At 38.0% G+C, this 13,624-nt stretch overlaps 1 protein-coding gene across 1 annotated transcript; it reads right to left on the minus strand.

Moving 5' to 3' along the window:
- Positions 1–604: 604 nt before the first annotated feature.
- On the minus strand, positions 605–13,285 carry LOC101885612 (SLC35A4 upstream open reading frame protein-like). The gene is made up of 3 exons (NM_001386395.1): positions 13,174–13,285; positions 12,209–12,307; positions 605–1,260 (listed from the first exon to the last, which is right to left on the minus strand). The coding sequence occupies exons 1-3, from the start codon at positions 13,183–13,185 to the stop codon at positions 1,069–1,071; spliced, it is 303 nt and encodes a 100-aa protein (NP_001373324.1). The 5' UTR covers positions 13,186–13,285; the 3' UTR covers positions 605–1,068.
- Positions 13,286–13,624: the final 339 nt, after the last annotated feature.

Here is a 13,624-nt window from a genome sequence, read left to right on the forward strand (position 1 = left end):
TGCAAAAAGTGATGATTGGAAATAAGGTAATGGTTTTAATGTTTAGAAATGTGTTGGAAAAAATCTGTTAAACAGAAAACGGGGACAAAAAACATACAGGGGGGCTAATAATTCAGGAGGACCTATAAATCATCTGACATCATGTGACTGTATGTGAAGTATTCATATGTGATTTCATCACACTAAATGTGTGGATTTTTTTATGATGGTCCAGTATTCCAATGTGTTAAATATAGCTATTCAATAGGTTTTAGTCATTAAAATGTAGTAATTCCAAAAACTAAATTTGAAAAATGTGGGTACTACGTAAATCAAATCCCTCAAAAACATACCACATATAATAATATTACGATGATGTCAAAGATAAAAGTTGAACTTAAAGAAATTCCCATTATTTAGGCTTTGTAAATAGCATAATAGAAACTTTTTTAGAAACTATTATTTAAGATTTTTGAATCATCTGAAATTATAAAATATTACACTTTATTCCCTTCTCACGGAATTCAGTAGTCCAACTGCATAAATCAGACGTTCTGCTTCCTGTTTTCACTTCTATGAGCTGACTATTATAGTCTTAAATGCAAGCAGAAGTGGTACAGATGAGTTAAAGTGCAACATTCATTTATTCAACAATGATATAAAACAATATAATTTCAGCAACTCAACTCCAGCAACCTCTGACAATCGTCAGGTACACACACAAATTGTTCCATGATAGACATTAGAGTCTGTTGTGTCTGATTGTTCTCCTCTTTTTAGTGCAGACCTATTTATATATTTATAAAAACATAATTGGTGAGAAAAATATTCATGTAACAGAAAGAACTTGCATGCACTGACATGGGAAGAAGCACTAATGACAACAGATTCAAAGCTTTGGCCATTTTTACCATCATAATACAGGTATTCAAAAACAAGCAGCTAATTTTAAACAGAAAATAACCTAAACTAAAATGAGCAACCCAATTATTATAGTGTGAATAACACCATCCAGTTACTGTATATGGTTTGATGTTTGGCACCTTCAGATGAGGAGGTACATGTTGAAGTGTCTGAATGAGGCCGTTTTTATCTTTTCTTGAATGAGCTGAAGTAGTTTTTAATGGTGTTCTCGATGTTAGGCACTTGATAGCTCTGAGCGGCGTAGATGCCTGTGCAGGTCCCTATAAGAACTCCCAGAATGGCGGAGGAACGGAGCTTCGCCACCACATAACCAGCCAGAAAACCTTTGAGGAAGGGAGAACTGAGCACACTTCCACCCTAAAATGAGGAAGAGTGCAAAACATTGAGATTCAGAGAAAAAACACACATCTTCTTTAAGACAAACAACCATATATGAAGCTTTACACATTTTCCAGCTCGAAAAATGAAAGCAAACTTTTTGGAAAATGTCTGTCTGTTATAAAAAAGTTCACCCAAGAACGTATGATTTGCTCACCCTTGTTTCAAACCTGTTGGAGTTTCTTTCTTCTGTTGAACATAAAAGCTATGTTGAAAAAAGTCCATAGTATATGTTTTTCCTACTATGTGAGTGGTTCCAGGTTTTTAGCTATTTTTAAAATATCTTATTTTGTGTTCAAGAAAAGAAAACACAAAGTTGGGAACCACTTGAAGGAGAATAAATAGTGAGTAAATTTACATTTTTGGGTGAAATATCCCTTTAACTGGCTCTAACAGCAAAAGAATAAAAAAAACACTTTTAAAACAGAAAATAGCATCAAACTGTAAAAAAAAAAAAAAAAAAAGAAAAAAAAAGATTTTCATTGCATTATACATCTTCAAAAACCAACCTAATTTGAGCTTAGGTCAATTCACCTGCTGAAGGCATCAGCCTGTATTACTATTACTTATATTTAAGTAATCATGCTTAACGGAAGAATTCTTATTTAAAAACTACATGACTTATGATATTGTTAAAAATTTAGACAATCAAAAGAAGGAAAAAGAGTCAATTTGTGTCATGTCACTATTTCAGCAGTGCTGACTCCAGAAAACACTACAAACAAACTGGATTTAAAAAAAAGCATAAATCATCTATGAACAACTTTATCTCTCATAGCAGGTCTGTCTTTAAAAGTTCATGTTATCCTATATTTAATCTAAGTTATGCTTGGGCTATGTTGATTAATTTGCCATTGCATGATGCCTAATGTGAAACATCACGATGGACAATGGCATCGTCGTTGTGGGCGGCGGTGAATTAATTATTCATGAATATTTAAATAACTACCTGACCCACATGGTCTTTATTTAACCCATAACCAAATCATAAATACATAAAAGTTACACACAAATTACCACCAGTCAATCCCTTTTTCCGCAGGACTCTGGCATGAATAGGCAGAGTGATGTGTTGTTATAATGGTGTCGACAAACTTGGTCGGTAAAAAAAGGTGCACATCCAACAGGAATCAACCAACAATATCTGAGGTTTTCGCTAAAATTAAGTACAAGAGTGAAAGTGAGAGATTGAAGCAGTGTACTGACGCTGTGACATGTTACCTGATAGATCTAAAAGACCAAAGAGTCATTAGATACAGAGACAAAATTAAATAAATATTACATTTAACAACTATAGTGAGATGCGATCCAGCAGTACATCCTTGATAAACTGTCCGATGTGCACTACTGTCAGGGGTTTGTGGTCAAAGCACCCGCTAACTGCTGGAGAATTGTGATGCCGGCTCAGCATTGTGATGTCTATTGGCCATCTGTAATGAACTATGGCATCGTCTATCAACCAAACTGTAATCTAAGTGAATGTAATTCTGACTGTTGCACCCATATACCAATGTGAATGGCGTAACTAAATGAATATCTCTCTTGTCTCAAACTACTTTAAAAAACAGAATAATTTTATGTATAAAAACATAATAATATTAACTGGATTATTAAAAAATTAAATGTACTCTTTATAAATACACGATCGGACTTCCGTTAATGTCGCCTTTGGTATAGACGTGAGTGCGATCAGCTCCCTTTAACTTTTCATTTCTTCTTTACAAACCTCGTTGTTTTAGAACTTTTTGGCAACCTACATTTATTTACTTTTCTCTCCTAGAGTACTTACTATTAAATTATCACTTAACATGTCGAAAGGAAAAGGGCAAAGAGGTGGAAAAAGACAGTGAAGCGCCGTCCTCGCCTAGCTCTAGTGTCACGCTAGCCGAAATTAGCGCCCTGCACGAGGAGCTCAGAGCCTCTCTGGCCGCGGATTTTAAAGCCTCTTTTAAAAGCTTGGACAGTAAGTTGGACAATATTAACTCCACAGTCGAGATTAACAATATTAGCACAATATTAACACAATATTAACTCCACGACCAGTGCATCAGTTGTCTTAAATCAGGACTCACGGAGGTGACCCAGCACCTTGAACACCTCGAGACCGCGTGCTCCGACCTCCCTAAAGAAAATGAGTGGCTGCGGTCTAAAATGTCAGACCTAGAGGGGCGCAGCCGGTGGCAGAATATTCGCATCGTGGAGTCAATCGAGGGACCGCAACCAACTAACTTCTTCTACGAAGTGCTTGCTGAGATTTTTGGCTATCAGATTTTAGCATCACCGCCTGAACTAGACAGAGCGCACCGAATTCCCGCTCCCAAGCCTGCCCCAGGACAGAGATCGCTTCCTGTGGTTTTGCGGTTTCACCGTTACCAGGTGAAGGATTTGGTGGTTCGTGAGTCCCGTAAAAAGGGATTTTGACCTTTTCTCAATCATAAGATTCGGATATTTGAAGATTACAGCCCAGATGTCCTAAAGCTACGCAGTGAATTCAAAGATGCCATGGCGGAGCTCTACAAGCGCGGACTCAGACCTGCTCTTCTCTTTCCAGCTAAACTATGCATCACTCTACTGAACGGTGAGTAACTATGGCTGCTGACAGCTAACGAAGCCAACAACTACATTCAGAACTTAGACGTATATTAGTTCACCTCTATGCTTTGGACTATGACATGACATAAACACATCTCTTGTTATAAACTGCTTGGCGCTTTTTTTACCTTTTTTTCCCGTAACACTTATGCCACTTCAAGGACTTACTACTGGGTGACTAACGTTATTCGATGTACTCTCACAGAAGTTTGTTCGTCGTGATGCAATGTGATTTATTTTATTTATTTTTTGACAATTCTATTATTGCTTTTTGATCACAATGGTGACTCGTTCTTTTCACCTTTTATATTTTTCATGGACGATGATATATCATCGTGTTCTGGGATAAAGACTTGTTAAACTGTATACAATGTTTGTTACCAACATACGAATACGTCATAGTTCAACATATGTTTATTTCATCTATTTTTTTTAAGTCAGTTATTCATACGGTTGTATGTAGTAGTAGTACAAATACAACTATGAGGTTGTGTGGTAAAATATTGTTGTTGGTTGGAGATATGTTTGATGTAGATGTTCTTGCCTACATCATTTGTTGGAGTTATGTGTGTGGGTTAGGAGGGCTCCAGAGAAAATTTGTGACAACTAGTTTTTAATGTCTCCTGTGTTCAGTGGGACACCTACTGGTGTATTTACATCCTCCAGCTGGAATGTCAAAGGGCTTAACTCACCTATAAAACGTAACAAAGTTCTCAACCACTTGAAGCAGCTAAACACTAAAATAGCTTTTATCCAAGAAACTCATCTTACAAGTGCTGATCACTTAAAAATTAGGGAATGGGAATGGGTAGGTCAGCTGTATCATTGATACTCAATTATATATTTCAACTAAACCTGACAAGACGTCTGAACTTTCTAAACTAACTGAGTGTATCAAAGACATAAAAGACTGGATGACCAACAATTTTCTTCTCTTAAACTCTGACAAAACAGAATTATTACTTATTGGGCCTAAATCTTGCACACAGCAGATCTCGCAACTCAATTTACAATTAGAAGGATACAAAGTTAGCTTTAGCTCTACTATAAAAGATTTGGGTGTCATATTTGACAGCAATCTAACTTTTACAAACCATATATCCCATGTCACTAAAACTGCCTTCTTTCATCTGAGAAATATCGCTAAATTACGAAATATGCTATCCATCTCAGATGCAGAAAAGCTAGTCCATGCTTTTATGACTTCGAGACTGGATTACTGTAATGCTCTATTTGCTGGCTGCCCAGCATCCTCTATTAACAAACTTCAATTAGTACAAAATGCAGCAGCCAGAGTTCTGACCAGGTCTAGAAAATATGATCATATCACCCCAATTTTATCCTCCTTACACTGGCTGCCTGTTAAGTTTCGTATTGAATTTAAAATATTACTTCTCACCTATAAAGCTCTAAATAATCTAGCTCCTGTTTATCTAACCAACCTTCTGTCTCGCTACAAACCAACTCGCTCTTTAAGATCTCAAAATTCAGGGCTTCTGGTAGTACCTAGAATAGCAAAATCAAGTAAAGGAGGTCGAGCCTTCTCTTTCATGGCTCCTACACTCTGGAATAGCCTTCCTGATAACGTCCGAGGCTCAGACACACTCTCCCAGTTCAAAACTAGATTAAAGACCTATCTGTTTAGTAAAGCATACACTCAATGCATCACCTAGCGGGTTCCACACTGGCTTCTACATCTTGCTTATATACACTATGAACAGCAGCTACGCTAATTATTCTCTTTATTCTCTATTTTTTACCTGGGGATACTCATCCCGAGGTCCTCAGATTATGCGGAGTCACTGATTGGATCCAAGACCAGCGACGTGATGATCCCAAGGATTCCATATCCGGGACCAGGCCATATCCTGAGCTGCTGCTGCGCTGATGGTCGTGGGGAATGGAGAACATGAGTCTGATTCCAGCGACGCTCCAGGGACAGACGAGTCTTCGCTGAGGCCATCTTCCAGCCTAAACCACGACGAATGAAGTTCTGCACAAGACTTTTGGCCAGCGGAGAAATTAAAATGGTCGTGCCCAACTGAGTCTGGTTCTCTCAAGGTTTTTTTTCTTCACTCCCATCAGGTGAAGTTTTTTTTCCCTCTCCGCTGTCGCCACTGCCTCGCATGGTTCAGGATTGGTAGAGCTACGCATCGATGAATTGGCTCTTCAGTGTTTGAACTCTCAGTAATGATTAAATCACACTGAACTGAGCTAAACTGAACTGAACTGAACTTAAAGACTAAAACCTGAACCACACTGTTCCAGTTACTGAACCACACTGTTCCAGTTACTATGACCATTTATGTGAAGCTGCTTTGACACAATCTACATTGTAAAAGCGCTATACAAATAAAGCTGAATTGAATTGAATTGAATTCCTTCTTTTCCAGTAAGTCACGAGGAGTGGCTATACCTAAACATAGATTAGTTCCATTTTCTGTATCTAAAGTAATTTCTGATCCAAATAGACGTTTTTTCATTATTACTGGCCACATTAATGGAATTCATCAGGTATTGGCAAATATATATGGAAACAGTTTTCTTTTTTTTTCACCTGTCAACCAAAGCTTTTCTCGGATTGATTATTTTCTCCTTGATAATAAATTAATTCCATGTATCAAGGATTGCTCCTATAGTCCTATTATGATATCTGATCATGCTGTGCTTACATTGGATCTATCATTTCCTTGTGGGACAACTCCTAGTCCTCTTTAATTAAATATCTAGCGAAGCTTCAATCTAAAATAGAAACCTCACCTACTCCAGATTTGTCTAAAGAAATACTTACAACAAAAACTGAATTTGACCTGCTGACAACGAATGAGGGCACTGAAGCTCTTCATAAAAGTCGTTATAATAACTATGAATTTGGCGATAAACCTAGTAAACTATTAGCACACCAGCTACGCCAGTCCTCTGCCCTGAACCACATAACTCAAATTTCAACTTCTTCTGGACCCACAATTGACCCACTTCTCATTAACAACCAATTTAGAAATTTCTACAGCTCCTTGTACACCTAAGAAAGCCTGGACGAAGAAGCACACCTTGATAGTTTTTTTATAATATTGATATTCCCCTTATAGATCCTGATTTGGCCTTAAAATTGGATGATCCCATCACTCTCGATGAAGTTAAGACAACACTGAGCCTTTTGCAAAGTGGAAAGTGCCCAGGTTCTGATTGGTTTCCAGCTGAATTTTTAGAACATTTTCAGAGAAACTATCACCTCTTATGCTGAACATGTTTAATGAATCTTTTAAATCTGGTATACTTCCACAAACTTTACGCCAAGCCTCCATCTCCTCAATCCTTAAAAAAGATAAGGACCCCCTTCAGTGTAATAATTATCGTAATAGCTTGGAACCACTACTACCGGCTATAATCTCCCCAGATCAGACTGGTTAAAAATAGGCAGTTTTTTTATAACATCAGACGTCTCTTAAACATTCTTTACACTAGCCCACATAAAAAGACTCCAGAGTTAATTTTATCCATGGACGCTGAAAAGGCTTTCGACAGAGTTGAGTGGGATTTTTTATTTTACACTCTTAAAAAAATTGAAATGGGTGAATATTTTATATCTTGGATAAAGCTTTTCTATACTTCCCCTTTAGCCTGCATACGCACAAATAATTACAATTCAAATTAAAGCTGCAAGCAGCGATGATAGGGACCTCGCACCCGTGCTCACCGCCACCTGTTGGCCTCGGGATGACAGAGAATAGCGAACAATATTAATTTAGGCCGATATATTAAAAAAATCTGAGAAAAATCACAGATTTATGCCAAACTTCCTCCTGTCAGCAGGTGGCGCTATAACTGTGACTCAATATTGGCATGTAGATGTCTTCAGAAAAGGGATTTTTTCAACCATGTGAAGTTTCAGGCAGATCAGACATTCTGTGGCTGAGTTATAAGCACTTCCTGTGCCATGGCGAAGCTTTGAGGTTTGTCATGCCGCCACGGACACGCCCCTTTGTAAAAACTCTAGATCTTCACAATATATCATCGCTAGAGCTTTCAGATAACACAACCCAAATTTGGTGCTGATACGAAAAAATTTGTGGGAGGAGTTTGTTACTCTGTAAAGCATGTAATTTCCTGTGGCCAGCAGGTGGCGCTATAACTGTATCTGGATATCGGCATGTAAATGTGTTCAGGTATGGACTCTTATCAAGCGTGTGAATTTTGAGGCAGATCGGTTAATGCATGGCTGAGTTATAATGACTGCCTGTTTTGTGGCGAATCTGCAAAGTTTGCAAGGCCGCCACGGACACGCCCATCGACGAAAACTCTAAAGCTTCGCAATTTAACATCGCCAAGGCCTTTAGATGACAAAACCTAATTTTGGTGTCGATCGTATAAAATCCCTAGGAGGAGTTCGTTAAAATACAACGCCTGGAAATGGCAAAAACGCCACTTTTTTTGCCGCAGGAAGTTAAAAATATCCGACTTCCTGTTGGGTTTGAGATATAGCTCCAAGAGACTTTTTTGTATGTTTTGGCATGTTTGAGGTGTGTGCCAATTTTCGTGCATGTGCATGATTCGTAGATCAGGGGCTCATCCGTTTAATTTTGATAGGTGGAGCTGTCGAGTCATTTTGCCACGCCCTGTTATGGGGTTGTGTTCAGGAGAGGACTTTAATCAACAATGTGAAGTTTCAAACTGATTGGACATTGTGTGGTTGAGTTATAAGGACTTCCTGTTCCATGGCGAAGCATTGAGGTTTGTCATGCCGCCACGGACACGCCCCTCAGCAAAAACTCTAGATCTTCACAAAATATCATCGGCAGAGCATTTAGATAACACCACCCAATTTTGGTGCTGATACGATAAAATTTGTGGGAGGAGTTTGTTACAGTGTAAAACATGTCATTTCCTGTGGCCAGTAGGTGGCGCTATAACTGTATCTGGATATCGGCATGTAAACGTGTTCAGGTCAGGACTGTTATCAATCGTGTGAATTTTGAGGCAGATCCGATAATGCATGCCTGAGTTATAACGGCTTCCTGTTTTGTGGCGAATCGTCAAAGTTTGCGAGGCCGCCACGGACACGCCCATCGACGAAAACTCTAATCCTTCGCAATTTATCATCGCCAAGGCCTTTAGATGACAAAACCCAATTTTGGTGTCGATTGGATAAAATCCCTAGGAGGAGTTTGTTAAAATACAACGCCTGGAAATGGCAAAAACACCACTTTTTCGCCGCAGGAAGTTAAAAATATCCGACTTCCTGTTGGGTTTGAGATATGGCTCCAAGAGACTTTTTCGTATGTTTTGGCATGTTTGAGGTGTGTGCCAATTTTCGTGCATGTGCGTGATTTGTGGATCGGGGGCTCGTCTGTTTAATTTTTCTAGGTGGCGCTGTTGAGTAATTTTGCCACGCCCACTTCCGAAACCCATAACAAATGTAAATTTTCGCAACTTCTGAGGCGTGTGCAAAAATTTGTGAGTTTTCGGGCGTGTTTAGCCCCTCAAAACCGCGATTCACTCCGCGGAAGAAGAAGAAGAAGAAACGGAGCAATTCCAATAGGGCCTACGCACCGTTTCGGTGCTCGGTCCCTAAATACTTCCCTCTTGGGAGAGGAACAAGGCAAGGATGCCCACTCTCCCCTCTCCTGTTCGTTCTGGCTATTGAACCTCTAGCCATTGCCCTCAGAGGCAGTTCAATGCTGGGCATCACTAGGGGGGGAGTTGACCATAAAGTATCCTTGTATGCAGACGACCTTTTGCTGTTCATTGCTGACCCGGCCAACTCTATCCCAGTTGTGCTTGCATTGTTAACAGAATTCGGCAAAATTTCAGGCTACAAATTAAATCTGACTAAAAGTGAAGCAATACCTATTAATAATGCTGCCTCTGAATACCCTTTATCTTCCTTGCCATTTAAGGCCACTTTACACAGCTTCAAATACTTGGGTGTACAGGTGACAAAAAAATTTGAAGAGCTGTTCGACCAAAATTTTTCTCTATTGCTTAGTCGTCTCACACATGATTTTCGCCGCTGGTCTCTTCTCCCATTATCAAAAGCAGGCAGAATCAGCTACGTGAAGATGAACGTACTCCCTAAATTCTCATACCTTTTTCAGTGTATTCCAATTTTTATCCCAAAATCTTTTTTTGCTACATTAGATAGTTCTATCTCTTAATTTTTGTGGAATGGTAAGACCCCGAAGATTCGGAAGGACATTCTCTCGAAACCTAAGGGCTTGGGTGGGATGGCCCTCCCTAATTTTTTGTCTTATTATTGGGTTGCGAACATACGATCTTTATTATATTGGAAAAATAAAAAAATGTAGATCTTCGGACTTGAAAGCTCTCCTCTGTTTTCCCATCACACTATCTCCACTTAAATACACTGATAATATAATTGTGAAGTGCAGTCTTAAAATTTGGATTCAGTTTTTAACGTAACTTTGGCTTTCAAGCTACCCCTTTAACCTCCCCAATACATTTGAACCCATTGTTTTCTCCATCTACTTTGGATGGAGCATATGCCTCTCGGAAGAATCAAGGGATACTCTCAGTAGCTGACCTTTACATCAAAGGTGTTTTTGCCTCATTTGACCAACTGAATGCATTGCATAACATTCCGAAAAATCATTTTTTTTGATATTTACAAGTACGTGACTTTGTTCGCAAACATTTGCCAGGTTTTCCCAATGTCCCTCAACTTTTGGAGATGGACAATTTTTTATGTCTTGAAGCAAGCAGTAAGGGCCTAATCTCTAAATTAATCAGTATTTTTGCAAATTTACAGTCTTTTCCAGGTGACAGTCTCCGCACCAGTTGGTCTGCGGACCTTAATATTGAAATAGACCAAGATACATGGGAGGCAGTTCTGGACAGGGTTCATTCTTCATCTATATGCGCACGTCACTGTCTCATTCAGTGTAAAGTGGTTCACAGAGTACACTGGTCAAAATGTAGGCTTGCATGGATTGATCCAGAGTGTGTAGGTGTCATTTGGATTTAGGTACTTTAACCCATATGTTTTGGACATGCCCAGCTCTTTCCTCATTTTGGGGCTCAGTATTTCAGTCTCTTTCAGCCATTACTTCTATAGATATAGCACCATCACCCATTATTAGCCTGTTTGGCGTGACGCCGGATAATTATGCATTACCCACTTACCTTTTAAACTTTGTGGCCTTTCTTACTTTGCTTGCTAGGCGTGTCATTTTATTATACTGGAAGAACCCTCAGCCACCCTCGCATGTACGGTGGCTGAAAGATGTTTTGTATTTTGTAAAACTAGAGAAGATTAGATATTCCCTTCAAAGACCTAACAGAACATTTGCGAAAATTTGGGATGCCCTTTCTTTCTATGTTAAAACTCTCCAGCTGGATCTAGACTGATCACCTCACTTTTTGACCACAGTAGTACATCAGTTTTTAATCTTTCATTACTCGAAATGTAACATTTGAGATTGCTGTATAAATGTAGATATCTGCCTCGCATTATTTGTTAATTTGGTTTTATTTTATTATTATCTTCTTTTTTTATTTGTTATTTTAATTAATTTATTTATACACTTTTTTATCAATATGTTATTTGTATTTATAAATATATTTTTTCTATTATTATTTATGTAAGGGTTGTTTGATATGTTTGTAAAATGGAAAAATGTTAAATAAATTATAAAAATAAATAAATAAATAAATGATCAATGTTCCTCAGTCAAAACATCTATATTTATTGATCAAAATTTTTATTGGAGTATATATTTTCCTTTGTTTTCCCACACAATTTAGTATTTGTGTCTTTTTTTAAGTGTTTTTGCTTCTTTTAATTTGAAATTAAATAATGTTTTAAGGGATAGTTCACTTAAAAAATTAACATTGTTATGAATTACTCACCTTCATGTAGTTCCGATACTCTTCTTCATCTTAAATATACTTCAGATGAAATCCCAGAGCTCTCTGATTCTCCATAGAGAACAAAGATAACTAGTTGCTCAAAGTCCAGTAAAGGAAACAAAAACATTGTCGAAACATTACATTTCACTTCAGTGGTTCCATTTTAGTTGTTTAAAAAAAAGTGTTCTTGGAGCAGCATATTATTACAGTTTGAAACTACTAAATACACCACATGGAATGTTTTGACAATGTTTTGGCTCCTTTACTGGACTTTGAACGTCTCGAGTCTATTGTTGTCTATGGAGGGTCAGAGAGCTCTAGGATATCATCTAAAATATCGTAATTTGTGTTTTGAAGAAAAGTCTCAGAAAATTGGAAAAACATGTGGGTGCTTATTTTATAACGTAATTGTTATTTTGGGGTGTATATATTACAATCAGTGATTTTCAGTTTAAGAAAAATGTCCTGCCTGTGGGATGCCAACACCAACTTCTCCCTCAACACGCCGCTGAATGTCCTCGAGCTGGTCTTTCAGCAGAGACAGATCTTTCAGCTGCCTGAACGGATCCTGTACAACAAACAGATTGGGCTAAAGTTGGTTTTGTATTCGCACATTCAGACTTTCACCTTCTTAATATATTATCAGAACAGTGAACTTTCCAAATTTTAAGTAAGGAAAACAATTAGCTGCCAATGAATTTCAAAGTAAAACATTGTTCACAGTCAAATAAATAGTGCTAATGTTGTTTTCAAGTCATACATACATGTGATATCAGACTGAATATCCATAGTGCCGTGGTAAACTTTATAAGGAACATGTCACAAGTTGCCACTGAAGGAATTTGCGAACATAAAAGTAACTTTACCTCAATGCAAGTAACTTAGCGTGGTAAACAATATACTGTAATATACAGTATTACAAGTTGTCACATATTAGTTCGTCATTATAATGGGTCTGTATTAGCCTTTTAAATCAGATTTAGTATTTTATTATATGACAACGTCTGATTGTTTGAATAGAAAACCAAATTTACCTCAATAAGAAACAGAAACAACAAACAAACAAACCGCGTCGTAGTTGTGGTTGCAGTGAGTCATCGAGGGTGTGCCAGCACAAATGCCACCATCATAACGTTACATATTTCTTTTAAATATTCTTAAAAGACATTTCAGGATACAATTCAAGTGTATTTTTTTATCTAGAAAATAAATCCGTTACGGGAAACGTGTCGCTTTTTTGTTGCGAACTTGCAATAATGTAACGTTACATTAACCTCTCAACAATGAACAGATCACAGTTTGGTTTCGTTTTCTTTCATTGGCCTTGCTGCCACAAAACACAGTGCAAAAGGAGCTTTACAACAGTAGAGAAAAATAACAAATATAGAGAACTGAAAGTGACTTTTATGAAAGAAAGTTCGCTAGCACACCAACCTTGTCCGCCATGTCTGCATCAGTGGGATCAAATTGTCTGAGATCGATTGAGCAACCTGGGGGGTATTCCAGAAAGCTGGGTTAACTTACCATCTGCTAAACCCTGAACTCTCGGTTGATTTACCCAAAACCTGCTTACCGCGAGTATGTTGGTTCCAAAACAGGTGATAAGAATTAGTTAAATCAACCTCCTAAAGATAACCGCGGGTTAATGCGCGTGCACGGCACATACCTGAAGGCATTTTCAGTAGATAGCCGAATTCACGAGTCACCATAGAAAGTCACGGTGAGAAAAAAGTGCAACGCACTTTATAGAGGCGAAACTGGAGGTTTTAATCACAGAGATTACACATCTGCACCAACGAAGGAAATAAATATAGAATAAGAAATAGATAAGAAAAGAAAAAATAAATAATAGCAAAGTTTGTTAGTTCATAAAACTACACATGCC

This window comes from Danio rerio, chromosome 21 (assembly GCF_049306965.1).
Source record: "Danio rerio strain Tuebingen ecotype United States chromosome 21, GRCz12tu, whole genome shotgun sequence".
Lineage (NCBI taxonomy): Eukaryota > Metazoa > Chordata > Actinopteri > Cypriniformes > Danionidae > Danio > Danio rerio.

Bases quoted from the DNA above. Each gene is read 5' to 3' on its own strand.
- LOC101885612 (NM_001386395.1), bottom strand. The intron at 1,261-12,208 runs GCAGGACATTTT...TCCTCATTTTAG, and splicing joins TTGGTGTTGGCATCCCACAG to GGTGGAAGTGTGCTCAGTTC.